The sequence below is a fragment of the Arvicola amphibius genome, chromosome 12, assembly GCF_903992535.2.
Source record: "Arvicola amphibius chromosome 12, mArvAmp1.2, whole genome shotgun sequence".
Lineage (NCBI taxonomy): Eukaryota > Metazoa > Chordata > Mammalia > Rodentia > Cricetidae > Arvicola > Arvicola amphibius.
Window position 1 is genome coordinate 22,153,034 of NC_052058.2, and position 27,992 is coordinate 22,181,025.

A 27,992-nucleotide genomic window follows, 5' to 3' on the forward strand; every position below is an offset into this window, starting at 1 on the left:
GCTTGCCTTGTCCAACTTTGATGTGATGGTTTTTGTTTTAGCTTATTATATTTTATGTTGTTATGTTTTGTTGTTACCTCTTAGAAGTAGTGACAAACTGGGAGAATTAAAGGGAGAGGAAACTAATTAAGATATTTTTGAGAAAAGAATCAATTTTTAAAAAGAAAAACCACTAACATAATGTAGTTATTTATTTTGGTGAAAATAACGAATTTATCTTTAATGACTGTTGGAAAACAAATAGAGTATATAAAATTAGATATTAACCACCACTTTTAAAAGGTTACTATAAAATCTTTGTAAAGGGATTGGCACATAGGTCAGTGGCCCAGCATTTTTGGAGCATGCAGAGGCCCTGCACTTAACTCTGGGATGGTAAGAAAATGCAAACCATCACAAATGTCCAACAACACAATTTCTTCTGTCCCATAGAGTCAGAGCTGCTTTCCAGATGATAAAGGCAGGATCCAGTGGCCTCGAAGTTTCATTCTCAAGTGAGAAGAGTTCATCTCAGGTCAACAGGAAGGTATGAATGATGGGTGCTATGACCACCAGCAAAGTTGCGATCCAACGTACTCCAGAGGATCTGGCTGAAAGAACAAAACCCCATACACTTAGACCTGATCACTGTGTTGAGGAGGAAGAAGAAGAAGAGGAGGACTGGGCATAAGGACAGCACTCTTAAAACAGGAGAAGGGCTACCTCCCCAAACCTGATCCCAACTGCCTAGGGAAATCCTCCTCTTTGCAAAAACTTATCCTCTTCAGATGTAAAGACCTTGGAAATTCCTTAAATGTCATTAGCTTGGTTGAATCCCGTGATGGACGTTTACCTTGACTTATCTGTAGGACCAGAAAAGAACCAACCCCATACCCTGGAGAGCAATGAGCTAAGGCCATGTCAGGTGTAGACAGAGGACCTTGAAGATGCGTACCGCTAGGTGTAGGGACAGAGGGGCCACTTCTCCTTGTTTCTCAATAATTATTTGTACTAACTAGGAGGAAAGAAAGGAAAACCTCCCAATGAAGGGACAAGAAGGAGAGGTTTGATCACAGGAAAGGGAAATGAGCGATAAAAATGAGAAGGGGAATTGGAGTGCTTTCTAGGAAATTTCAACTGGCAAAAAAAGTCAAGATTGGTTTACTTTACCCTTTCTCAAAGGGGGGAGGTGATTTTATTTTTCTCTGCGGTTGCTCCCACTTTTAAAAGGACAAAAATTACACTTTTCTTTCTTTTTTTTTTCAGGTCTCAGAACTGTTGTATTGCTGGCCAGTCTATTGTGCTCTCATTACCCCATGTCTATTATTTTGGATCTGTACTGAGAGATCATGTTAGGAGAGGATGAAAAGATATGACCAGTCAGCGGAGATAGAACAAGAATATCCAGGCCTACAGCCAATGTGTAGAAAGCAGAGGCAAAGAAACCAGACCAAAGACCAATCCCTGAAAAACACAGAAGAGCCATGTCTCCAGGACCCAGAATCTCTAGTGATAGGATATTATGGAAGTTGCTATGGCTAGGATCTGTGCTCTGGTCGTCCTAAGAACCTAGGCTTAGCTACTCATTTTTAATAAGCCAATTAAAGAGACAAAGTAAGTGAAATATAAAGGTAAATTACATTATTATATATTTTATATTATTTTCACAAGGTTATTATGTGAGAGCATAAAGGGGGATTTTATTAAAGAAAACTACATTGGGAAGAGGGACAAAGAAGTCAGTAATAACCCATGGCAATGTCCATATTCAGGTTTAACATGAAGTTCAGGTTTAAATAGAAGGCAAGAGACATAAGCTGTCTTAGTCAAAGTATGGTCCCACATGTCATTGTCCTGGTTTTAATCTCTTCTGCAAGGTGTTCTGACAAGTTGTGATAACTGTGTGAAGTCTCTTCCCTGGAGACAAGTACTTCCTCTGGCTGGTGCCTGATTTTATAGCCTTTTATTCTGCCAATATCAGATTCCTGGAGAAATTCTAATTCCTTGGGGTCTGTTTTAGTTAGTGTTCTATTACAATGATGAGACACCCTGCCCATGGCAACTCTTATAAGACAAAACATTTAATTGGGGCTTGCTTATAGTTTCAGAGGTTTAGTCCATTATCAGCATAGGCAGAAGCATGGTAGCATCCAGGTAGACATGGTGCTAGAGAAGGATCTAAGAAGTATACATGAGAGAGAGAGAGAGAGAGAGAGAGAGAGAGAGAGAGAGAGAGAGAGAGAGACCTTTAGCCTGACTTGAGCATTTGAAACTCCAAAGCCCATTCCCAGTGACATGCTTCCTCCAATAAGGGCACACTTACGGCAACAAGGCTACACCTCCTAATCCCTGTCAAATAGTGCCACTCACTCCTTAATGAGTGAGCACTCAAACATATGAGCCTGTGGGCACCATTCCTACTCATTTCTATTCAAACCACACAGTGTCCATTGTTTTAATGGTCTAATCTTCGAAAGGACAGTAACACCATCTCTTTATTAGAATATCTTTATTCCTAACATGGATACATTTCTACACTTCTCTACTCTGTTCTTATACCTATCTTTTTTTTCAATTGAAAAAATAATTTTTTTCATGCAATATATTCCAATCATGGTTTTTCCTCTTTCATCTCCTCCTAGATCTTCCTTACCTCCCCACTCATCCAACCCTACACTTTTATTCTCTGTCTCTTTGGAAAACAAACAAACAAACAAACCAGAATAAAATAAACAGAAAAAAGAACAAAGAAAAAGCATGAGAAACTCATATAGACATGTAACATCAGAAACCATAATATATAAGCAAAAGACCAGTAAAGAAAAAAAATGCCCAAACAAACCATATGAGGCAAAAAAAAAATCCTCCAATACCACTTAACTTTGTGTTGGCCTGTTACTGCTTGGCATGGGCCTGTCTTCTAGTGTTGCTTGTATTTGGTGAGACTCCATCACAGAAAACTAATGTTTTCTTTATAAGCAGTTGACACTTGGAGAGAAATTCTGGGTTAGGGATGGGGGCCCATGTCTGCTTCCCTCTCTCAGTGCTGGGACAGCATCTGACTTGGACCTGTGCAGGCCCAGTGTGTGCTGCTATGGTTTCTATGAATTCATATGTATATCAGTCCTGTTATGTCTGGAAGGCCCTCTTTCTTTGGTGTCTTCCATTCTCACTGGCTCTTATATTTCTGCCTCCTCTCCTGCATAGCTCCCTGAGCTCTGGCACACCTCAACCTTGAGGTAAAATACGCTTGCATCTGAGATAAATATCACAAATAAAATACAAGTAGGAGCTGCAGTCAGAAGATACTGTCAAGTAGTTGTGCATAAGAATAATTTCTCTATAATCCCTTGGATTTACTTGCTTCTGGAAGGATTGGTTCAAGTGATTCCATTTTTATTGTTGGCTTTGAGACAGGGTCTCATGGTGAAGTCTATACTAGCACCAAACTATTTTACTCTCCTGCTTCAGTCTCTCAAGTGCTAGAATTAGATGAGCCAACATGCTCCACTTTCAACAGCTAATACTGAAATTGCCTGTTCCCAAATGGAGATCACATTTTTCTCCTCACAATATCTTTATTTTGCCAGAAAGTTACATGGATATGACATGGTCACAGAAAAGCATTGCAACCACAGGTATGAGCTAGTCTGAAAAAAAAAACATGTATATCTGGGTTTAAGGATGGCACTTTTACATATGGAGGATGGAATGGCTAGAGTTCTGGAGATTGTAAACAAATTCATTAAGGGGTTCCCCACAGTTGTTGTGTGCAGAGTTAGAAGAACCAAAGCTAACTTATGTTATGAATTCACCACTAATGAATTACTATTTACCACCAGTGTTAGAAAGGTTACATGTATCATTTATTTCTTGTAGCATTATTTAGTCTTACATTTAAGAGAAACATAGCTTGGAGAAACTAAGGCACCTAGTTAGCCACTAAGTGACTATGATAGTTTACTCAGTTGTCACCTTGGTGGGCTATGGAATCACCTAGGAGATGCACATCTGAGAGTGTCTGTTAAGGGTGTTTCTAGAGATATTTATCTGTGGAGGGAAGATCTGTACTAAATGTGGGCAGCATCCTTCCACAAGCTGGGGAATGAAAGGTGGGAAGGGAGGAAGCCTACTGAGTACCAGTATTCATCTCTCTGCTTCCTGATTGTGGACATGACAGGAACTGCTATCTTACATTTCCATTGCCATGCCTTCCCTGTAGTGATGGGTTGAATTCTTACCCTTCATCCTTTAAGTTGTTTTTGTAAGGCATTTTTTATCATATCAACAGTAAAAATAACTAATACAGAGACTATACAGGAGTAACCTGAGGTGTGACTAACTCCAAAATCCTGGACTTCAGTGGTACCTCTGTAGGTCTGAACTAAAGGGGGAATGATATTGTATGAAAGGATGCTTCTAGGCAATGCAGAGAAATCTGAAACATGAAGCCTAGAGTTTGCCTTCCTACCTTTACCAAGGAGAATAATACCTATGCAGTCTCTTCCTGAGGATGGGGACCTTGCTTCTATTCACCAACCTTTCTCTCACTCATCCAGTTTTCCTTATTTCCTTGCCTGGACCACTCTCCCACATTTCCTACTTTCCCCAATTGTTCTGGTATCTCAGGCTGTCCTACAGTTACTCAGGACTCAGCTTTAAGGAAAGATAAGGTAAGCTAGCTGGTAGGTAGCTGTAGAGCCAAGTGGAAGCCAGGTCTCAAACTCCAATGACACCTTTGAGATTTCCCACCACATTCTCTGCCAGAAGGCCGAGCAGGAACCCCATATCTTTCTTCATTCAAAAGAAACCAGTCATCATGTGCCCACCTCAGCTCCCTGGAAGGTAATTCTTACCCAGAGTACAAGGTGGAATGAAGTACACGGTGTCATTTTTCCTGCTTACAGGGTTGCTGACTTGACACGTATAAAATGTAGACTTGTTCTGTGGAGTGATGATTCTTTCCAGCACAGCTCCTTCTCCATTTTGGGGAAGAAGCCCCGAGTTGTCAAACCAAGTATATTTAACATTCTGTTGCTCTCCCTTGCAGGATAGTATCAGGTGACATGAGTCAGGCAAATTTTCAGTCTTCTCCATTTTTATGGTAGGCTGGGACACAGGATCTGAAAAAGGCTTGTTATGAGACAATGGGCGGATACATTTTTGTGGTGTTTATGAAGCAAGGATTTGACCAACAGACTACAAAGGGAACCAGGGAGGGACCATGATTGCTATTCAAGGTGGGTATGGATGGATAAGAGACTCCTATAGATGGAGCCAGGGAGCAACTTTGTCTTCAGGAGGCTACTTTTGGGTGGTGATACTAAGGTCGATCCAGGAGGGGGAGCCAGAGTTTATTACATGCCATTAGGAACAAAGTGGGTGGTGGTCACCCGTGAGCTAAGTGTTAGGGGGGAGACCAGCTGACTTCTGACTGTGTTTCCTAACTACCTGGGATACTCAGGGCCTGTCCTCTAACAAAAGCCCACAGCAAGCACCAGTGGGGGCCACTTTGTCCCTCAAGAATTCTGGAGTTCAGATTCAGGGAGAATCCTGAAGGGCCTCAACCTATTACAGAGCAAAGCCCTTCACACTGTCATTATAGGATGCTTAGGTCTATAAACCTGCCATCTTTGTTTCCGTTGTGAATCAGAAGCTCATAAAGAAAAATAGATTAGTTTGCCCGGATGATGTAATGTCTTTATTTCTATATGACTTCTTGTCTAAGTACTTAATAAACTCATTAAGTTTGCTTCATTCTGGCTCACCGTGAATTCTTTTCCGTGGGGTAGTCAAGGATCCAGCTTTACCCGAGCAGAAATCTCCAAAGGGAAGGTGAACTCCTTAGGCCACTGGTGGCTGTTTAGTTATCTCACACCCCCCAAACACCCTGTGCCTGTGGCCATCTTACAGATTCGAACAAGCTGTTAGACAGTGGCTAGAACATTTAAATTTAATTGCAAAACAGTCCTTTCCTGAGGAAAATGGAACCTGGACCTTGGGTTGTTACTGAAACCATTTTTTTTTTTTAATTTAATTCTGACCAAGGAAATGTTTTGAGTCCACCAGTTTTGAAAGAGAAAAAACGTAGGGTTCTATACATTCTTGGCCTCATAGATTTCTTTGTTTGTAGCTCTGCTAGTATATCAGGGAGACACACCACAACATAGTCACCCATGGCCAAAGGAGTTTCCTGTTCCTTTGGGGACCCCCATTTGGATAAAGATGGATCTTGACCCACAGAAAAGAATTCCATAATCAAACAGAATGAAGCAAAGTTAGTGTATTTATTAAGTATTTAGACAGAAGATTACATAGCAAAAGACATTAAATAATCTAGGCAAACCATAAATAAATGCATTTTTTCTTTATGAGGTTCTGATTGGGCACAAAACCAAGCGTTGAGAGTTAAGTTGTGTTAATATGCTGATGCCTGAATCTGTAGATTCCTGAGATTCAGGACTGAACTGGCCCTGTTCTCAGCCTTCCACCCCCAGGCCTTCTTAGCTCTTCTCCATTCCCTTGAATTGCTCTACTGAGTTCCATTGGAACATATCTCCTTTTTTGGTAAATGTACAAAGTGTTGGCTTTTGTCAATTCCCTCCAAAGAACCTTACTTAATATGGACAAAGAGATTAATATCTTACACCACGGTGCCATGGCTACTAGGGAACTGGTCAGAGGGATTTTAAAGTGTTGATGGATACATAATAACTGTACATATTGATGGGGGTACTATGTGATAATTAAATGTACAGTATAATAATTATTTCATAAAATTGAGATTTGCCTCTTCAAATATTTATAATTTCTATGTGTTTGGATATTTGGGATGATCTTTTCCAGCTACTTTGAAATAGTGTGCTATGAAATCCCAGAGATGACCCCTTCTATTTAACTTTATGATGGTTTCCATTATCCAACTTCCCTCCAGTGACTATGAAGTCATCTTTCTTGGCTTCCACAAATTAGCCAAGAACATGGGAGTGTTTGTCTTTCCATACACAGCTATTTTGTTAAATTGGCACTTTGAACCTAAATCTGTCCGACTCCAAGGATAATGCCCTACTCTCATTTCCATAAGAACTGGTTAGGCTGAAGCTGTAAGTGGAAATTTTTGTCATACTAAATCTGATAGAACTCTCCCAGAGAACTATCTCAATTTATTTTTAATATCTCTTTTTCTATAAGTCTGATGAAATCCGAGTTCAGAAAGAATTAAAGTATGCTCAAAACTAATTTGGGTTGCTTACATGAAAGAATGAGGGAACTACAGAAGAAATAGTCTTTACTGTTTCCAGTCTTACCATGATTTGTTCCTTCCTCTATGTGGCTCCTCAAAAGGGCCTCACGTTGAAGGTTTGGTCACTAGTAGGCAATATTTGTGCAAGTGATTGGTTCAAAAATCTCTGATCCCATCAATTAATTGATCTTTTGATGGATTAATAATTGAATGGACTACTGGGAAATGGTAGAAACTGGAAGGAGGGACCCAACTGAGAAAGTAGTCATTAGGAACAAATCTTTGCAAGGTATATCCTGTTCTTGGCCCTTCATTCTAGTACCTCCTTCCCAGCCTGGGGTGAGCATCTCTGCTTCATTTCCCCCCTCTGCCATGATGCTACACCTCCCACAGGTCCATAGTAATAGAGCCAATAGCCATGGACCGTAGAACCTCTGAAGCCGTGAACCCAAATAAGCCTTACCCTGTCTGAATTCTTTATCTGAGGAGTTTTTAAATGAAAAACTAACACAATTTGATATCTGCTGGGTCAGGCTCACTTACAAGTAGATGTGTCTCTGGGAGAAATGTAGTAAGTGTGTCGTGATGTTCTTCTCTTCCCCTTTTCCGGTCAGCTACCCAACTCCCAGTAAACTCCCTGAATAGGCATTTTTCCTTTGACTCTAAAACTTACCAAATACATTCAAGATTTTCTTGTATTCTTCTTCAATTTTCTTCAACACTCTCATGTAGTAGTCACCTTCGTCTTCTTTCCGGATATTGTAGATTTGAAGTGCACCAGTTGTATAGTCAAGGTTGACCCTGCCCCGATATCCAGCATAGGTCACCTCTGTATTGTTATACTCATATTCTAAAATCTTCTGTTTGGTAGTATAAAGCCAGGTAATGTGTTTGTAGGTTCCAAGTGGTTTCTTGAAGACTTGTAGGGTTATGTTGCTGCCGGTTTTAGCATTTATCTCTAGTTCTGAATGATCTGTCAATGAAATTCAGAGTGTGAGACTCATCCTGGAGAAAGCAGTGTTGTCCAATGGCCCAGCTTTAGCTTGAGCTGGTAGAGGAGGAAAAAGTTAGAGTCTGAGAAACAGGGGTGAGACAGGGTGGGACAGAACATATTGATTATAATCCCAAATATCTTCTCTCATCCAAAAAAAGGGCACTAAGCTGATACTGGTACTTTCTTGTTCATAGCCCCCACCCCTCATAGAGTTTCAAATAAATTGGTTCTAAGTCATTTCCCTCTATGAATTTGTTTCCTGTTTGTTCAGTTTTATTCAATAAGCACACTAGTCATAGACATCATTATTACATAATTATACTCTAAGAGATTTAATACACAAGTATGAACTGAACAGAATAGCAAATCAGCCTGGGCTGGGGGTATAGCTTACTTGGTAGAGTACATTTTTGTAATCCTAGCCTTCAGGAGATAAAGGCAGGAGAATCACAAGGTCAAGGTCCTCAATGTCTACATAGTAAGCTTGAGGCCAGTTTGGGCTACATGAGACTGTCTTAAAAAAACCAGTATAATATCTTGTTAGTATAGTAAAGACAAGGACAAGGTAGTGTGGGACAAAGCCACATAGGATGGGGGATAGAGGAAAGCTGAAAGAAGCTCTTTGGAGTGATGGCCACTAATGTGAGTTAGAAGACATTTAAAAGATAATACTTGCTGAGAACCATGTGTCATGTGCTGTATGAGGAGGTGGGAATATGTCAGTGAGTTAAACATAAGAGGCCCTTGAGCTAACAGTAAGAAATAAATATTCCTGCCAGGGAAGCAGGTAGGCTGACTGAAGATCTTCACCTCTCCTTCTGCTCCTCTGGATTTAATCCCCCAACCTCATCTCCAGATTTGCAGCAGAGCACCTATTGAAGACCCCTTTCCCCCCATCTCCAACAGATCACACAGATAGCCCCATCCAAACATCCTTGCCTCCACCTATTGTTTTGTCCCTGTCTCCACCTCCAGCAGGCCTTTCCTGGGAGCCCACAGGCCACTCTGTCCAGAGAAGAAGTGGACTAGCTGCAGAGCTTTACCCTCTCTCCATTCCTCCAAGTTCAATCCCCCAGTCATATCTCCAGCTCTGTAGCCGACCTTCTGCTGTGTCCTCTCCTCATACACTGTATCCCTTTCCAGGGAACTAAGCATATCCCAATGAAATACCTTGCTTCCCTCCATTCTGTGGATACCCCCAGCCCTGCCAGCTCATACTCTAATCTAGGTCTCAACTCTTGATACCCATAAAAACATTTTAACTGGAATCTCCAGTAGTCACACCTATCAGGGCACCAGAAAAATTTCCCATCAGACAACATACAGCCACTACACTCTCTTAAAATCCAGAGAGGAAAAGAAACCAAAGGAAAAAAACCCCACCAACAAGACAAGACCAGATATCTTATGGCAGAAGTTACAAAATAATCCCATACTAGTTCAAAATTACTTATAATAAAGGGTTATTTATTTAGGGGAGACTCACAGATCATAGTCCTCTTTACAAATGGTGAACAGGAACAGAATCAAGCAGCTGGAAGCAAGAGCTGGGAGCAAGCTAGCAGAGCACTTGCTTTACAGCTGTATTTATAGTATAAGAGACCACACCCAAGTGGGCTGGTATTTTGAAGGCTATTGGCTGAAGGAGTGGAAGGAGCTCCCACAGCACCTTCCCCTTTTGTTTAAATAAGAGAGTTCCAAACCCAATACAAAACTATATACACTAGGAGCAGATATCAAGCATAAGATTAGAATTTCAACCAGCATAAACAATATTAAGCAAGGAACACATGACAAATGTTTTAATAAACATTCTATCCTAAGGAATCTAAGTCTTATATTGGAAATGACTTGGCCAGATCATAAGTGGATGATAACTATGACTATCTAATCTTCAACCCCATCGAAGGCCTGAGAAGGGAGATATTACTTGAGTAGGCAGGAAGTGCAATTAAGCAGCTTCCAAAATGTACAATAGATGACAGAGACAACTGGCTGCCTAAGCAATTACCCAAAGTCTCATTTGCAATGTTGAAACAACTAACTTTGGCTAATGCCTAGAGTAACTGACAGACCATTTTCAGAGGCAAGAATTTTTCAAAACTGTTTTATCCTCTCTTGGCAAGTGTGGACAGCTGCATCCGCAGAAAGCCTGAGAGAGCTTTGGAAGTAATTCTTGACAGAAAAAAAATAGAGTTAAGCATGACTTATTGATAGCAGCATTTTCTCAGGTGGGGTCTGTTTGCTGGAGACAAATGCATCTCATTTAAGAGAGGCTTCCTGACTCAGCTTTAGCTACAAAAACTTTGCAGCCCTTTTAAGAGTCTCTGCTACAGAATACTTAAATGGTGCTTATGAATAGTCTACAGCATGTTTCTTGGTGGCAGCATGGACTTTGAAATGCCATAGAGTTGTGGCAATAAACATAGCTTCAGCCAGTACCTTCACCATGAAGCTAGATTCTCAGAAAGCTAAGGAATGAACTGGAATGGAAGAATGGATAAAGAAAGTGTGGAATATATACACATTAGAGTACTACTCAGTGGTAAAAAACAATGACATCTTGAATTTTGCATGCAAATGGATGGAAATAGAAAACACTATCCTGAATGAGATAACCCAGACCCAAAAAGATCAATATGGTATGTACTTACTCATTAGTGGACTCTAGCCATAAACAAAGGACATTAAGCCTATAGGTCGCAAGCCTAGAGAAGCCAAATAATAAGGTGAATCCAAAGAAAAAGATATATAGATCCTCCTGGAAATTGGAAGGAAACAAGATTGCCAGGCAAAAGTTGGGAGCATGGGGGTGGGGGAAGGGGTGGGGTGGGAGAAGGGAAGAGGGGGAGAGAGAAGGGAGAAAGGAAAGACTGGAGAGAGCTTGGGGGAGTGGGAGGGTGGAGATGGAGGAAGGGAGGATATAGGAGCAGGGAAGAGGATATCTACATTAAGGGAGCCATTTTATGGTTGACAAGAGACTTGGCTCTTGAGGGGATCCCAGGTGTCCATGGGATGTCCCCAGCTAGGTCCTTGGGCAGCAGAGGAGAGGGTGCCTGAACTGGCATTGCCCCACTATCACACTGATGTTTATCTCGAATATCACCATAGAATCTTCATCCAGCTATGGATGGAGATAGAGACAGAGACCCTCATCAGAGCAACGGACTGAGCTCCCAAGGTCCAGTTGAAGAGCAGAAGGAGGGAGAAGATGAGCAAGGAAGTCTGGACCACGCGGGGTTTGTCCACCCACTGAGACGGTGTGTCTGTTCTAATGGGAGCTCACCAAATCCAGCTGGACCAGGACTGAATGAACATGTGATCAAACCGAACTCCCTGAATGTGGCTGACAATGGGGGGCTGACTGAGAAGCCATTGATAAAGGCACTAGGACTTGTTTTTACTGCACATACTGGCTTTTTGGGACCCTAGTCTATTTGGATGCAAAGCTTCCTAATCCTGAATGTAAGGCGGGGAGGGCCTTGGACTCTCCACAGGGCAGGGTTCCCTGCCTCTATTAAGGAGGGAGGGAGAGGGAGGAGGGTTAGTGGGAGAGCAGGAGGGGAATGGGAGGAGGGGAGGAACTGTAAATTTTTGAATGGAAAAAATAAAAAAAGGAAAAAATATGTAAAAAATAAAAAAAGGGGGAAGTGCTGTGGGACAATGATCTTTTATCCTGTCATTTGTATTATTTTTAATAAAATGCTGATTGGCCAGTAGCCAGACAGAAAGTATAGGCAGGGTGATGATGACCAGGCAGAAAGTAGAGGCGTGGCAACAAGAATGCTGAGAAGAGGCAAGTGTAGTCCACAGTTGTGACCCAGCTGCAGAGGAAGCAAGATGTGACTGCCTTGCCAAAAAAGGTACCAAGCCATGTAGCTAACATAGACAAGAATAATGGGCCAATTTAAAATATAAGAATTAGTTAATAAAACGCCTGAGTTAATGGGCCAATCAGTTTATAACTAATTTAGACCTCTGTATATTTCTTTGGGGCTTAATAGCTGTAGGACTGGTGGGATAGAAACCTCGGTCAACAGATATCAACACATTGAGCTACAATCTTCCAAATATCAGATGCCTAGATGCCATTGTAAAAACAGTATCTAGGATAATATGGCTCCAGTAGTACCCAGCAACCCTCTGATAGCAAACCCTGAATATTCCAACCTAGCTGAGGCACAAGAAAACAACTTTAACAGCCTTTATGAATGAGTTCCTTAAAGAGGAAATGAATGAGTCCCTTAAAGAAATCTATGTAAACACAAATAAACAGTGGAGAAAAATGAATCAAACCCTTCAAGATCTGAAAGTAGAAATAGAATCAAGCCAAACTGTAGGAAATCAGGAAATAAAAAGTTTAGGAACTCGAATAGGAACCACAGAGGCAAGCTTCACTACAGAATATAAGAGATGGAAGAAATAATCTCAGGTATCAAAGACATAAATGGATAATTTATCATTAAAAAAGTTAAATCTAAAATCTCCTTACACAAAATGTTTAGGAAACCTGGAATACCATGAAAAGACCATTTCTACAAATAATAGGAATAGAAGTAAGAGAAGAAACGTAGGTCAAAGGCACAGAAAATATTTTCAATGAAATCATAGAGGAAAATTTCACTAACCCAAAGAAGAAGATGCCTATCAAAGTATAAGAAGCACACAGCATATCAAATAGACTAGGCCAGAAAAGAAAGCTCCTATTGCACATAATAAAACACTAAACATACACAAGAAAAAGTATTATTAAAATCTTCAAGGGGTAAAAGGCCAAGTAACTTATAAAGGATAGAATTATACCTGACTACTTGATGGAGACTCTAAACTATAGAAATTTCTGGACAGATATGCTGTAGACTCTAAGAGACTACAAATGCCATTTCTGACTAGTATAGCAAGCAAAGCTTTCAATTACTATATATGAAAAAAAAATAAGATAGTCCATGATAAACCAAATTTAATCAATATCTTTCTAAAAATTCATCTCTACAGAAGATGCAAGAAGGAAAACCTCCAAACTAAACAGATTAACTACATCTAAGAAAACACAGAGAATGAATAATCCCAGACAAGCAAAGTGAAAAGAAGGGAATCCCCCCAATTACTACCACCACCACCACCGCCACCACCACCACCACCACCACCAACAACAACAACAACAACAACAAAATAGCAATCAAGAAACACTGCTCATTGACATCTCTCAATATCAGTGGTCTTAATTCCTCAATAAAAAAACACAGACTAACAGAATGGGTGCAAAAACAGGACCCATCCTTCTGCTGCATCCAAGAAACACACCATAACATCAAGGATAGGCATCAAATCAGGGTGAAGATATGGAGAAAATATTCTAGGCAAATGGACCAAAGGAGGTGCTGTTGCCATTTTTGTATTTAAAAAAATAGACTTCAACCCAAAACTTATCAGAAGAGATAGGGAAGGACACTACATACTCATCAAAGAAAAAATCCAAGAAGACATTGCAATTCTTAACATCCATGCCCCAAACACAAGGGTATCCACGTTTGTAAAAGAAACATTACTAAATCCCACATTCACCCCTACACACTGATATTAGGAGACTTCAATATCTCACTCTCACCAATCGATAGGTCATTCAGACAAAAACTAAAGAGAAAAATGCTGGAACTAACTGACATATAAACAAATAGACCTAACACATATTTACAGATCATTTCAACCAAGCACAAAAGAATATACCTTCTTCTCTGCACCTCATGGAACTTTCTCCAAAATTGATTACATAGACACCAAGCAAGTCTCAAAAGATAAAAGAAAATAGAAATAACTCCTTGCATCCTCTCTGACTTCCATGGATTAAAGCTAGATATCAACAAAAACAGAAACAACAGGAAGTTTACAAACTCATGGAAATTGAACAACTCCCAGCTGAATGAAAAATAGACCAAGACAGAAATTAAGAAAGAAATTAAAGACTTTCTAAATTTGAATGAAAACAAATACATGGTATACCTAAACTTATGGAACACAATTAAAGTAGTTCCAAGAGGCAAGTCCATAGCACTAAGGGTCTACATGAAAAATTTGGAGCAATCTCATACCAGTAACTTAGCAAAAAGAAGTACCCATACCAAAAAAAGAGCACAAGGCAAGAAATAATCAAGTCAGGGCTGAAATCAATAAAAAAGAAACAAAGAGAACAGTACAAAGCATCAATGAAACAAGAAGTTGGTACTTTGAGAAAATCAACAAACCCTTATCTAAATTAACTAGCAGGCAGAGAGTAAATGTTCAAGTTAACCAAATCAGAAACAAAAATGGGGTGTTATAGGGAGAGTGGAGCAAGTGGGCTGCTTGTCATCCCAGCCGCCCTGCTAGCTTAACTGAAATAACCACACAGAAATCGTATTAATTAAATCACTGCCTGGCTCATTATTTCTAGCCTCTTATAGGCTAACTCTCACATCTTGATTTAACCCATTTTTAATAATCTGTATGTCACCACGAGGTTGTGGCTTATGGGGAAAGATTCAGCATGTCTGACCTGACAGCTCCATGGTGGCTCTCTCCCTGCCCTTCTTCCCAGCATTCAGTTCTGTCTCCTCTGCCTACCTAAGTGCTGCCCTATTAAAAGGCCAAGGCAGTTTCTTTACTCAACCAATGAAAGCAACACACAGACAGAAGAACCTCCTACACCAATGGGAGACATAACAACAGACATTGAGAAAATACAGAGAATCATAAAAGTAAACTTTAAAAAATCCTGTACTTTCACCAAATTGGAAAACCTAAAGTAAATGGATAATTTTTTATTGGAAAACCTAAAATAAATGGATACTTTTTTCCTAAAACATTCTGCTTAGCAAAGTTAATCAAGATAAACAGATCTAGTGAAATGGAAGTAGTTGTTAAAAGTCTCTTAATCAAAAGGGGTCATGGCCAGATGATTTTAGCTCAGATTCTATCAGACTTTCAAAAAAGAATTAATGCCAATGCTCTTCAAATTATTCCACAAAATAAAAACAGAAGGAATATTGCCCAATTCATTTTTATGAAGTCACAGTTACCCTGATACTCAAACCACATAAAGACTCCACAAAGAAACAAAATTGCAGACCAGCTTCTCTTATGGTTTTTTTTTTTTTTGTTTGTTTTTTGAGACAGGGTTTCTCTGTAGTTTTGGAGCCTGTCCTGGAACTAGCTCTTGTAGATCAGGCTGGCCTTGAACTCACAGAGATCCGCCTGCCTCTGCCTCCCAAGTGCTGGGATTAAAGGCGTGCGCCACCACCGCCTGGCCAGCTTCTCTTATGAACATAGATGCAGAAATACTTGCAAACTGAATCCAAGAAACTTCAAAAATATCGACTATGATCAAGTAGGTTTCATCCCAGAGATGCAGGGATGGCCAATATACATACAAAAATAAATATAGTACTTCACCACATAAACAAACAAACTGAAGGGAAAACCAAATAATCATCTTATTAGTGGCATAAAGGCCTTTGACAAAATCAACATCACTTTCTTCTATCCTTACAGCAAGAACCATGTGACCGAAGCTACCAAATTCTGCTGCTTACTGGAACTGGAACATGGCCCCCTCATTCAATTGCATCCTCACCAACTTGCTGTTTTAAATCATTTCCTTCACTGCCTAAGCTTTATTGTCCTAAAACTGGATCTGCAGACCTAGGCTGGCCTCAAACTCAGAGATCCCTTCATGATAAAAGTCCTGGAGAGATTAGAGATACAAGGAACATACCTAAACATAGTAAAGGCAGTTTACAAGAAGCCTACAGCCAACATCAAATTAAATGTAGAGAAACTCAAAGCATTTCCACTAAAATCAAGAGTAAGACAAGGTTGCTTACTCTCTTGATACCTATTCAATACAGCACTTGAAGTTTTAGCTAGAGCAATAAGACAACTGAAGAAGATCAAGGGTATTCAAATTAGAAAGGAAGACTTCTCTGAGTTCTACAGATCTACAGAGGTCTACAGATCCAGTTTCAGGACAGGCAAGCTTAGGCAGTGAAGGAAAGAATTGAAAACAGCAAGTTGGTAAGGATACAATTGAATGAGGGGGCCATGTTCTAGTCCCAGTAAGCAGCAGAACTTGGCAGGTTCTGCCACGTGGTTCTGGCTGAAAGAATAGAAGAAAGGGGCTATGGAATATTCCTCCACAACTGAGGAAAGCCTCTGAGACCAGGCATGGGTCAGGGATGTCCCTAAACGGAGGTCTACAGAGGCCACTGCATAGAGTTGTGAAGGTAAAGCTTGGATTGCCTTTGAGACTCCAAAATGTGGGAGATGCCAGAGTTGTGGGATACCTGCTGAGGAAAGCTGCTAACAGTGAGTGAAACAAGCCCCCCCCAAAAAAAGTATGTTGTAGTCAACAAAGCAGAAAGAAGTTGGGGATTTGAAGAGAATTTTGACATCAGATATGGAGATGCAGAGTTTGTGGTTTGCCCGGCTGGTTTTTGGTCTTGCTTTGGTTCAGTATTTACTCACTCTGCTTCCTTCCCTATGTTGTGAAATGGTAACATATATCCTGTGCCATTATGTATTGGAAGTATGTGATCTGATTTTTTATTTTTATTTTACAAGGGATTACAGTTAAGGGATTGCATGAATCTCAGAAGAGACTTTGAACTTTAGACCTTTAAATAAGTTTGAGACTGTTATAGACTATGGGACTTTAGAATTTGCACCGAATACATTTTTGCATTATCATATGGCTATAAGCCTTTGAGGGCCAGGGTGTGAAATGTGGTGGTTTGAAAGAAAATGTCCCCCAAAGGAAGAGGCAAGCTTAGGATGCATAGCTTTGTTAGAGAGGGTATGATGTTGTAGGAGGCCGCTTGTTCATTTCCCAGCTGCCCAGACTCCTGAAATAATCACATAGAAACTATATTATTTAAATCACTGCTTGGCCCATTAGCTCTAGTTTCTCATTGGCTAACTCTTACATCTTAATTTAACCCATCTCCATTAATCTATGTATCACCACAAGGCTGTGGCTTACTGGGTAAAGTTCCAGTTTCTGTCTCTGGTTAGGCTACAAGGCTCTCCCTTACTCTGCCTTCTTTATTTTAGCATTCAGTTTAGTTTTCCCCACCTAGCTCTGTCCTATCACAGGCCTAAGACAGTTTCTTTATTAACCAATGGTATTCATAGTATACAGAGGGCAATCTTACATCAGTATGATCTTATTGGAGGAAATGTGTCACTTTGGAAGCAGGCTTTGAGGTCTCATACATGCTCAAACCACACCCAATGGACAGGAGACAGACTACTTCCTGTTGCCTTTTGATCAAGACATAAGGACTCTCAGCTCCAGCACCATGTCTTCCTGCATGCTGCCCTGTTTCCCACCACAATGATAATGGACTAAACCTCTGAACTGTAAGTGAGTGACCCCACTAAATGTTTGTTTTTATGGTCATGGTTTCTTTTTACAGTAATAAAAACCCTAAGTAAGACACCTTACTATATATAAATAACAGAATGAGAAACAACTCTGGAAAGCAACACCTTTCACAATAACATCAAAAAATATAAAGTTTGTTAACTCTAACCAAACAAGTGAAAGACTTGTATGATAAAACCTCATCATTGAGGAAAGAAATTGAAGATATCAAAAGATGGAAAGTCTCCCATTCTAACAGATCTGTAGGATTATCAGAGTAAAAACGGCCGTCACATCAGAAGCCATCTATAGATGCAATCAATCCTCATCAAAATTCCAACACAATTCTTCATAGATCTTGAAAAGACAATTCTCAACTTCATATGGAAAACATACACACAGACACACAGACACACAGTCATACACACACACACACAGACAACAGGATAGCTAAAACAACCTTGAATCAATAAAAGCACTATGGGAGGTATTATTAATCTTGATTTCAAACTGTCCTAAAAAGCTAAAAACAGCATGGTATTTGCACAAAAACAGACATATAGATCAATGGAATTGAACTGAAGACCCAGACATAAATCCACACACCAATATACAACTGATTCTTTATAAAGAAGCCAGAAACACACATTGGGTAAAAAAAAAAAAAAGACAACTTCTTCTACAATTGATATTGGTTAAACTGTATGTAGACATGTAGAAGAACACAGTGAGATCCATACTAATCACTCTGCACAAAACTCAAGTCCGACAGTATTGAAGACCTCATCATAAAACCAGATACAGTGAACCTTGACAGAAGTGAAAGTGGGGAATAGCCTTGAACTCATTGGCACAGTAAAAGATGCTCTGCACAGAATACTGTTATAAAAGCACTAAGATCAACAATTGAGAAATAGGACATCATGAAACTGGGAAGCTTCTGCACTGCAAAGGACACTGTTTTGGATGAAGAAGCAGCCTACAGAATGGGAAATGATTTTCACCAGCTCTGCACTCAATAGAGGACTAATATTCAAAATATATAATGAACTCAAGAAACTAGACATAAACAAACAAAATGCTACATTTAAAAAACAGGGTACACTAACCCTAAAATGGCCTCCATCAAGACACCTCTTTTGTTACTCTCACCCTCCAACCTGCCTCTAACACAACCTGCACACAACCTGCACACAACCCACCCAACCAGCTCCCTCTTATTCACATCCCTCCATCTCCAAACCCCCTTCCCCAGTTTACCCAGGAGATCTTTTCTACTTCCCCTTCCCAGGGAAATCCATGTATCACTCTTTGGAACCTCCTTGTTATCTAGCCTCTCTGGGGCTGTGAATTTTAGGCTAGTTATCCTTTACTTTATTCCTAATAATCACCAATGAGTGAGTACATACCATGTTTGTCTGGGTCTGGATTACCTTGCTCAGAATGATTTTTTTCTAGTTCAATCCATGTGCCTGAAAATTTCATGAGGTCATCACTTTTTACAGATGATTAGTACTCCATGTGTGAATGTACTACATTTTTCTTATTCATTTTTCAGTCGAGGGGGCATCTAGGTTGTTTCTGGCTACTATGAATAATGCTGCTAAGAACACAGTTGAACAAGTGTTCTTGTGGTATGACTGCGCATCCTTTAGGAATATGCCAAAATTTGTGTAGCTGGGTCTTGAGGTAGATTGGTTTCCAGTTTTCTATGAAACTGCCATACTGATTTCCAAAGTGGCTGTACTGGTTTGTACTCCCACCAGCAGTGGAAGAGTATTCCCCTTACTTCACATCCTCTCTAACATAAACTGTCTGATGTGGGATTCCCCTCTGTATGCTATGAATATGTTTTATTACCATTGGTTAATAAAGAATCTGATTTGGCCTTTGGCAGGGCAGAATAAAGCTAGGCTGGAAAACTAAACTCCCTGCATTCAGGGAGAAAGAAAGCAGAGATAGGCAGATACCATGTAGCTGCCGAAGGAGACAGAAGCTGGAACCTTACTGGTATGCCACAGCATCATAGTACCTTATTCAGCCATCATCAAAGAAGGTTCCTCCTGCAGCAGATGGGACCAGATGCAGAGACTCACAGCCATGCATTATGCAGAGTGAAAACCTTAGAATACTCAGTTCTAGATGGGCTGTCTTTCTCAAATCCTTCTGCTCAGTGTTCAGGGAACTCCACGGAAGAGGAGTCAGAAAGAGTATAAGAGCCAGAGGGGATGGAGGAGACCAAGAAAAGAAGGTCCTTTAAATCAACATGATCGAAGTTCATTTGAACTCAGATAAGGTAAAACTGCATATAAAGGGCCTGCATGGGGCTGCATCAAGTTCTCTATGTATACACTATGGTTTCCAGTTTAGTGCTTTTCTGAGATTCCTGATTGTGAACAAGTGTGTCTCTGATTCTCACATGTTCTCTTGAGCTCTTTTCATTCCTGAGTGTGTGATCAAGTGTATTTCTAATTCTTGTATGTTCTATTGAGCTCTTTTCATTCTAATTGTTTTTGTCTTGTCCAATTCAGTGTGATTGTTTTTTTATCTTACTATATTTTGTTTTGTTGTATTTTATTATTATCCCATAGAAGCCTGTCTGTTTCCTAATAGGAGAGAGAAAGGGAGTGGATCCAGTTAAGAGAGGTAGTGGAGAGGAACTAGGAGGAATAGAGGGAGGGGAAACCATAATCAGGATATATTATATGAAAAATATCTACTTTCAATATAAAGAAAAAGAGTAATGAAGTACAATAACTGAATATATTATACAGCATATTAAGCAGTGATGATTGCTATGAGAAAAGAGAAAGCGGGGTTATGAATACAGGTGGAGAGATAGATCAGGGAGATGTCATGTATAAGGTAATGAGTTTGTTGTGTCTGAGCAAAGGCTTCAAGAAGAAAGGAAACCTAGCAGATATCTTCCATGACTGAGCCAGGTAGAGGAAGATCTACAGCAAAGGCGCTGTGGTGGGGAGTGTGCCTGCCATATTTAACCAACACCAAAAAGATCACAGTGGATGGTATGGAGTGAAGGAGGGGAATGGATGAAGAAAGGGGATAGAGAAATGGTTGAAGATAATCAGTTAAGGTATTTTTCTTTTAGTAATCTTTTACTTTTGCTCTAAAAAAAATTCAGCCAGGTACAGTGACCTGTAATCCCAGAACTAGGGAGGCTGAGGCAGAAAGATCATGAGTTTGGGGTCAGACTGGCTATATAGTGAATTTCAGGCTATACTGGGCTACATAGCAAGATTCTCTCAAAAGAAAAACAGAAAATTAATGATATTATTAGTAATAAGATAAAACAAATAAAAATTTTTAATTATTTTTTCAAAATTTCCTGAAAAATGGCTTATGTTAACATAGGTACTTGCATTTTCTTAAACACAAATCATTAGGAAGTACGAACTGATGATTTTCATAAAGAATTATCTGAGAAAGTTTGGTATTGAGGAAGAATTACTGTTAAGTGATGTCGCTGAAGCTTCCGAGTTTCTGTGTTCTGTTGCTGTGACAAAGTCCCGTAACCAAAAAAACTGGAGAGGGAGAGTTCAGCTTACAAGTATGAGGTCACACCCCATCACTGAGGGAAGTCAGAACAGAAACTCAAGGCAGGAAGCTGGAGTCAGGAGCTGAAGCAGGAACCACTGAGGACTGCTACTGAGTGACTTGCTCAGCCTGCTTCCTTATACAACCCAGGACCATCTGCCCAGGGATGACACTGACCCCACTGGCCCAGCCCACTCACAATAATCATTAATTACGAAATGGTCTACAGATGGAAGCGTTTCCTCAATTGAGGTTCTTCCTGGACAACTCTAGCTTATGCCTCCTGACAAAAACCTGACCAGGACAATCCCTTATGTGCTTGTAGATGCCCTAACGGTGTCTTTATATATCAACAAATTTTATTAAGTAGCAATTTAAACATTCAGTGGGGGCTACTGCTTGTTTTCAGTCCAACAGCACAGCCTCTTCATCTCTCTCATGTTGGGTGATTTCAAATTTGTTGGTATTTTCGGATCTGTCTAAGAGGAACTAGAATTGGGGGATGTTTAGCTTGACCTCAAAAGGATATAATTACGTGTTTCATACACTCTTCCTTGTAAGGCATTGCCACTCATGTAGGCAAATACATGATCCCCTCTGCCCGTGTGACATCCCCCTGCTGTGTCTCTGCCACATAGCATCAGGACTGTTCAAGAGCCTCCTCTTCAACTACAGAGAGATAGAAACATCTATGGCCCCAGAGCTTTCAAAATTCAGGCCTTCATTTCAGGATCCATTCATTCTTTCGACTTACCTATCGTTTCAACAAGTGAACTTATCTGTTAGGTTACAAAGCAGGCCCCAAAATGGCAGTGCTACTGATGATGTCCTAAGATGATGGCCCAACCCAGGTGAACAGAAGGATCCTACCAGGTAAACTGAGACCTAAACTCAACACGCCTCAGACACCTTGTGATTTGGGTCTCTGTTCTTGAGGAAAGCCACCATTTCCCTTCTCTGTTCCTAATGGTAGACCACTGCAAGCAAAGGTAACTCAAAAGCCTGTGGCCCCTAGAGACTCCCACCCTGCTGCTGGTCATATAGAAGCTCTTCTCCTGCCCGACCACTGCTCTCTACTCTGAGATGTCTGTCCCACTCGAAACTTCTCTAGCCATGGGGTGATCTAGTTTGATGGTTTCCCTGCACTTGCTCATACCAATTGCCCTGTCCTTTGACCTATGCAGACATAACCAGACACTTGGTTCCAAGTTGCTTCTGATTGGTCCAGTCCATATTTTATCATATCTTTCATAGAATCACTTAAGTAAAAACAAAACAAGACAAAACCAAAAAAAAAAAAAAACCAGATACTGTACAGTCTCATGCCCTGGACTCTCTGGGCTTTGACAGCAGCAATGCATGCAGGTGCCTGGCCTATTAGAGAGTATAGCATAAGAGAATATTCCCACTGGGCTTTTTGTTGTAGTTGTTTTTAGATAAAATGTCATGTAACCTAGGTTGAGCTCAAACTCACCATGTAGTCAAAGATGGTCTTAAATAACAGATTCTCCTGTCTTAGCTGCCTAAATGCTGGGGTAACAGCCATGTGCCATCATGTCCAGGATTTTAAGTCTTTGGATATACATTCCATATTTCCTCTCATTCTTATTTCCATGTGGTTTTAATATGTTGGCTTCAGTCAGTGATTTACCATTGATACTTTGGTATTTAGGGCCAAATAATACACTTTTTTTCTGGCAAAAGAGAAGTCTGTTCTGTGATTCTAAGAATCTAAGGTTCTAAGTAACTCTGTCCTTGGCTCACCAGACACCCGTAGCACTTCCTTATTGGAGATAACCAAAAGTACCGCAGGCACTGGGACAAAAGTTCCCCACCCTCATCCATGAAGAATTCACTTGAGTCACCCAGGACAGCCTCTCAGACAAGGGTCAGCTTACAGTCAGGAGATGGGAAAACTCATGATAGAATAAAGAGGAAACTGAGCCCCAGCCCCCTCCCACGTAGGGGGGCTGTGAGAAACCATGGTGAACAGGATGTTGCATCGTCTCCCTCAACCATCTGCGTGGAGCAACTCTGAAAGGGCTGACCTAATCACTGGGGATGACTACTAGCGAAATTAAGGAAGTGGTCCGTTGGTCTTGCTGTACCTTCATAATGGTTGTAGTTATTCTTTAGAAGACAGGTGAGACAAGAGTGGAGGGGATGATGACTGTTGACAAGACGACAAAGCAGTGGGTGATGTGTCTAAGCACCGAGGGCAAAGTAACAGTGTTTCCCTGTAGCTCATAATAGGAATGGAGATAATCCTGCTTCTGCCCATCCATGTAACCTGTCTGTTAGAAAGGCATAATTATATCTGCTGAAATAGCAAGTGAATGTATCCCAGCACTTGAAAATTTGACCATAGAATTGTGATTCAAGGTTATCCTGTGATACATGGCGAGCCCCTTAATTCATGCACGTGCGCGCGCGCACACACACACACACACACACACACACACACACACACACGGGGGGGGGGTAATTTCAAACCAAAGCATTACTCAGGAAAGAGAAAAAATGTTCTAAAGAAGAAATTCTGATTATCAAAACCACAAATCTGTAGTTTTAGTAAAATTCATAAAGAAGAAATAGAGATGAGTCTTGAAGGAATGGGTGTGGTGTCACCTGGAGTGCGCTGATGAGACCAAGCATTTTTGTTTGTTTTTTGAAACAGGCTTTCTCTGGAGACCAAACATTTAAGAAGCCTATATAAATCCATTTAGGAACTATTAAGACCCTAGATTTAGGTCTTGGTGATAATACCCAGGGTGATCTTTTCTGAGACAGGGGATAGAATGAGTGTAGTAGGCCAGTTTGATATGGATTCCGAGTGTAGAAAAGGAGAAGCAGATATGAGCCATCCTTTCAAGGTACCACATTGTGAATGGGAAGGAGGATGGAGCGTGTGGAAGGGCGTAGAAGGTGAAAAGAGGATTCTGTTTTGTTTGCTTGGTTTAGGGCCTAAAATGGTTTAAACTGTTGTGTGAGTCAAGGTTCTCTGGAATCACAGAACTGATAGAAAGGGGATTTATTAGAGTGGCTCACAGACTGTGGCCCAACAATGCCAGTCTCCTGACAGAAAGTCCAAGAACCTAGTAGTTATCAGTTCATAGGGGTGAATATCTAAGCTGGTCTTCAGTATACAAAAGAATTCTGAAAAGTAGGCACCAATACCAGTCAAGGCATGGACTTGCCAGCAAGAATGAGGACTAGCAGGCAAAAAGCAAAAGCTTCCTCTTTCCTTGCCCTTTATATGGGGTACCATGTGAAGATGGGGACAAATTTAGGGTGGTTCTTCTTATCTCTAATGATCCAATTAACTAATCATAGCACCCAGCATTCAAAGATGACAAAGGCAAAATTCATTTAAAATGAGATGAGCACAGGCTAGGTGAGGGCAGGAGGTGACTGCAAGATGGTGTATGAACTTTGTACTCAAAATTTAGGCTCTCTCATTTGTCATAGAAGTTATTGAGGAGTTTCACATTTAAAAAAAGGTGAAATAAATGTAACTATTTTAGAAAATTTACATCAATAGCAGTGTTCAAATCAGGTAGGTACAGAGAATGGACCAAAAAGAGCAATTAGGATTGGCCGTGCTACTGCTGGTCAACACCAGAAAGTGATCATTTGGTCCAGGATGAAAGACAATGAGACAGATAAACTAGCACATATCTGATTGTGGAAGGCAAGGGAAAGAAAAGACTGAGGATAACTACTAGAATTCTAGCTTGAGACACTGCAGAAATGGGTGTGCTATTAGTCAAGGCAGATAACTATAAAAGAACATAAAAGTTGGGGACGAGAGAAATTATGGAAGGGCTTATGTTTTTAATTTTTATTTTTGTTTGTTTAACACATGACCTTTCTTATGTGGCTCTGGCCAACCTGGAACTTGTTGTGTGGACCAAGATGGCCTGGAACTCGTGGAGAGCCACCCAAGTGCTGAGATTAGCAGCATGCAGCACCACACTTGGCTATGGGAATTTTTATTTTAAATTGGAGCTGAGGACGTTGCTCAGTGATAGAGTATTTGACATGTCGGAGGCCCTACTCTCTAACTTTGCCTTTTTAACACCCCTCCTGTCAGTAGATGGGTTTCTGGTCCCTTCCCCTTGAGGTCAGGGATGGTGGTTCAAATCTATAATCCCAGCAGTTGGGAAGGAGAGGCAGTAAGTTTGCAAGTTCAAGGCTGTTCTCAGCTACACAGCAAATGTGAGGCCAGCCTGGGTTACAAGAGACCCTTTCTCAAAAGAACAATAATGATGATGTCCCCTCCTCTTGCGGCTGGATCGGCTTTCATGACAGCCTTAGTGAACAGAGTGCTGAGGGGTGACTCACAAAGTTAGGTGAGAAATAACAGACACTATTGACTGGTTTGTCTTAAACGGTCAAAAGTTAGAGAGTAGGGCCTCCGACATGTCAAATACTCTATCACTGAGCAATGGCCTCAGCTCCAATTTAAAATAAAAATTCCCATAGCCAAGCGTGGTGCTGCATGCTGCTAATCTCAGCACTTGGGTGGCTCTCCATGAGTTCCAGGCCATCTTGGTCCACACAACAAGTTCCAGGTTGGCCAGGGCCACATAAGAAAGGTCATGTGTTAAACGGTCGTAGGAGGCACTACAGTTAGTTAGACACTTACCACATGAATAAAATGCCTTTCAAATGACTCTAGGCTCCACCATGGTCCCGCTGGCAATTAGGAGAAATTCCTTAAATGAAAAGTAACCTAGTGAAACCCACCTCCAACTCATGAGTGAAATTTGTTGTAGCTACTATTTTCAGTACTTGTGCTTTGGGGGGCTCATTAAACAGCAAGAAAACGTCAGAACAAAAATGGTGAGTCAAATTCTGAACACATATCTGGAACATCTAGAGTAGATGCTTGAAAAAAAGAAGAACAGAAATTCAGATCTGAGGCACAGGCAAGAGTTGAGCATCTGAGAGTTCATTTATGCGTATCCCCCACTCCCCTCTACCTCGTGCTGCATGTGTGTCCTGGGTGCAGCTTCACATTTTAAAACTTCATTGAGTCCGACTAGAAATTCCTCAGAGACATAGGAAGTGTGACATCATGCCCATTTTAGAGTGGAGGAGAATTCTAAAGGGCCCTACAGGATGGAGCCCAGACCAAAACAACAACAACAACAACAACAAAAACAAACAAACAAAAAACCAATTCTTCTGGTTCCCAGTATAATACCATTTCCAGTGCACCCTTCTACCTGCAGGGGGACAGCAAAATGCTACTCAGGAGCAGAGGACACTCCTGAATCATCTCCTTGAAAATGGACAGCTTAGAACCCTAAAGATAGAGGAGGGAAGAGTTATAAGGAGTGTTTCTCAGACTTTACCTTGAAGGCAAACATTACAAAAGAGAAGAAGCTTGTCAAATGCTCATGAAGTTATGGACATGTAGACCAAAAGGAAGATTTTGAAGTTACTCATTCATTTGTTTAACGGTTATTTACTGAGTATTTGCTGTGCTCCAGGCAAATACTGGATGCTAACTCAAGAAGGAAATAGAGAGCAAGTCATAACTACTAGTTGAACCCCCCCCAGGGTTTCCTGGAGGAAGACACAGGAAAATGGCAGACCGTGGTGAGGCAGGATGAGTTGAGGGTACAGAGAATTCTAGACAGAAAGGCCCAGACTTAAGAAGGATGCTCCATTCTAGGCAAACAACAAAGTTAAGTTTGGCCTACTTGGTCTCAGCAACGCTTCCTATCAGCTCCCATGTCAACGGCCGTAATACTGTGCTATGAGCTGAAGTAACCAAGGTGGTCAGGAAAATTACAAAGGGCCCTGCAGACAGTGCATCCCTAGACTTGAAGCCAGTCTGTGCCAAGAACACCAGGCAGAGAAGCCTGGTATGACTGTCACTCAAATCTCCCCCACATAGGGCTAGCTCATCTCCCTGAGATCTGCACACCATCATAGTCTTACAATGCTGTGTAACTTCTTGCTCATAACTTTTCACCCACAGTGCCGAAATCTGGATCTGTCTCTAACATGGTTGTTTACCTTTTATTTTAGCTCATGGCAGGACTCCTTACATAAGTAAAATCCCCAACACCTATCAGGACACATTGCTTCTGAACATAAAACATGGCAACTGAACAACGGAGCACCCCTCCGCGGAGAGCTTCTCTTACTTAAAAATAAGTTCCTGTAATTTTCATAGGCCAACAGCCATGAGTTACAGTACAGGGGACCCTACTTCCCCATCTCCCTGGCTCCTGTCTCTCATGTCCCCTCGTGAAAAGAAACGGGGCCTGATTTTTCCAGAGCTAAAGAAGGCTCCCCAGCCTCCCCGTAGCCCTGCCGCCAGCATGGAACTGCCCTGCCCAAGATCCCACCCATTTCCAGGCTGAACTATGTCCCATCTCCCCTTTCCCGGCTGGCCATGCCTTCAGTGCACAACCACAAGCAGACACTTGGTGGAAACTACCTTGAAGTCCCGATATCACAGGCAGGAGGAGCAGTTCCAGGACCAGACACCATTCCTGTTTTCTGAAGTAGCACATGCTACTTTGAAAAGCTTCTCAGGAACACAGGGCGACAACTGTGAGAGCAGGCAGGGAACAAACCCCAGCAGAAGGAGGAAGTTGTGTATGAGGCGGTACGGTAGAGTGGGAGGATCTTCTCTTTCTTCCCCCTTGGCTGTTCTGAAAATTGTTTTGTAGACCCAGCTGGCTTAGAACTCACAGAGATCTGCCTGACTCATGCTTCCTGAGGGCTAGGTTGTGCTACCACACCTGGCTTGTGAATTAAGGGTGCCTTTAGTCTGTCCTGAGGGTTTCCCACTCAGAAAACCC

At 41.1% G+C, this 27,992-nt stretch overlaps 1 protein-coding gene across 1 annotated transcript; it reads right to left on the bottom strand.

Moving 5' to 3' along the window:
- Window positions 1–176: 176 nt before the first annotated feature.
- On the bottom strand, window positions 177–27,757 carry Cd48 (CD48 molecule). The gene is made up of 4 exons (XM_038349358.1): window positions 27,626–27,757; window positions 7,896–8,195; window positions 4,836–5,102; window positions 177–590 (listed from the first exon to the last, which is right to left on the bottom strand). The coding sequence occupies exons 1-4, from the start codon at window positions 27,699–27,701 to the stop codon at window positions 511–513; spliced, it is 723 nt and encodes a 240-aa protein (XP_038205286.1). The 5' UTR covers window positions 27,702–27,757; the 3' UTR covers window positions 177–510.
- Between the last annotated feature and the right edge of the window lie 235 nt (window positions 27,758–27,992).

What these genes read in the sequence shown, in the direction of transcription:
- Cd48 (XM_038349358.1), bottom strand. Translation starts at nt 27,701, where the DNA reads ATGTGCTACTTCAGAAAACAGGAATGGTGTCTGGTCCTGGAACTGCTC. An exon ending in TGTGATATCGGGACTTCAAG is followed by an intron (nt 8,196 to 27,625) that starts GTAGTTTCCACC and finishes TTTCATTGACAG; the next exon opens with ATCATTCAGAACTAGAGATA. An exon ending in GAAAATCTTGAATGTATTTG is followed by an intron (nt 5,103 to 7,895) that starts GTAAGTTTTAGA and finishes AGCCTTTTTCAG; the next exon opens with ATCCTGTGTCCCAGCCTACC.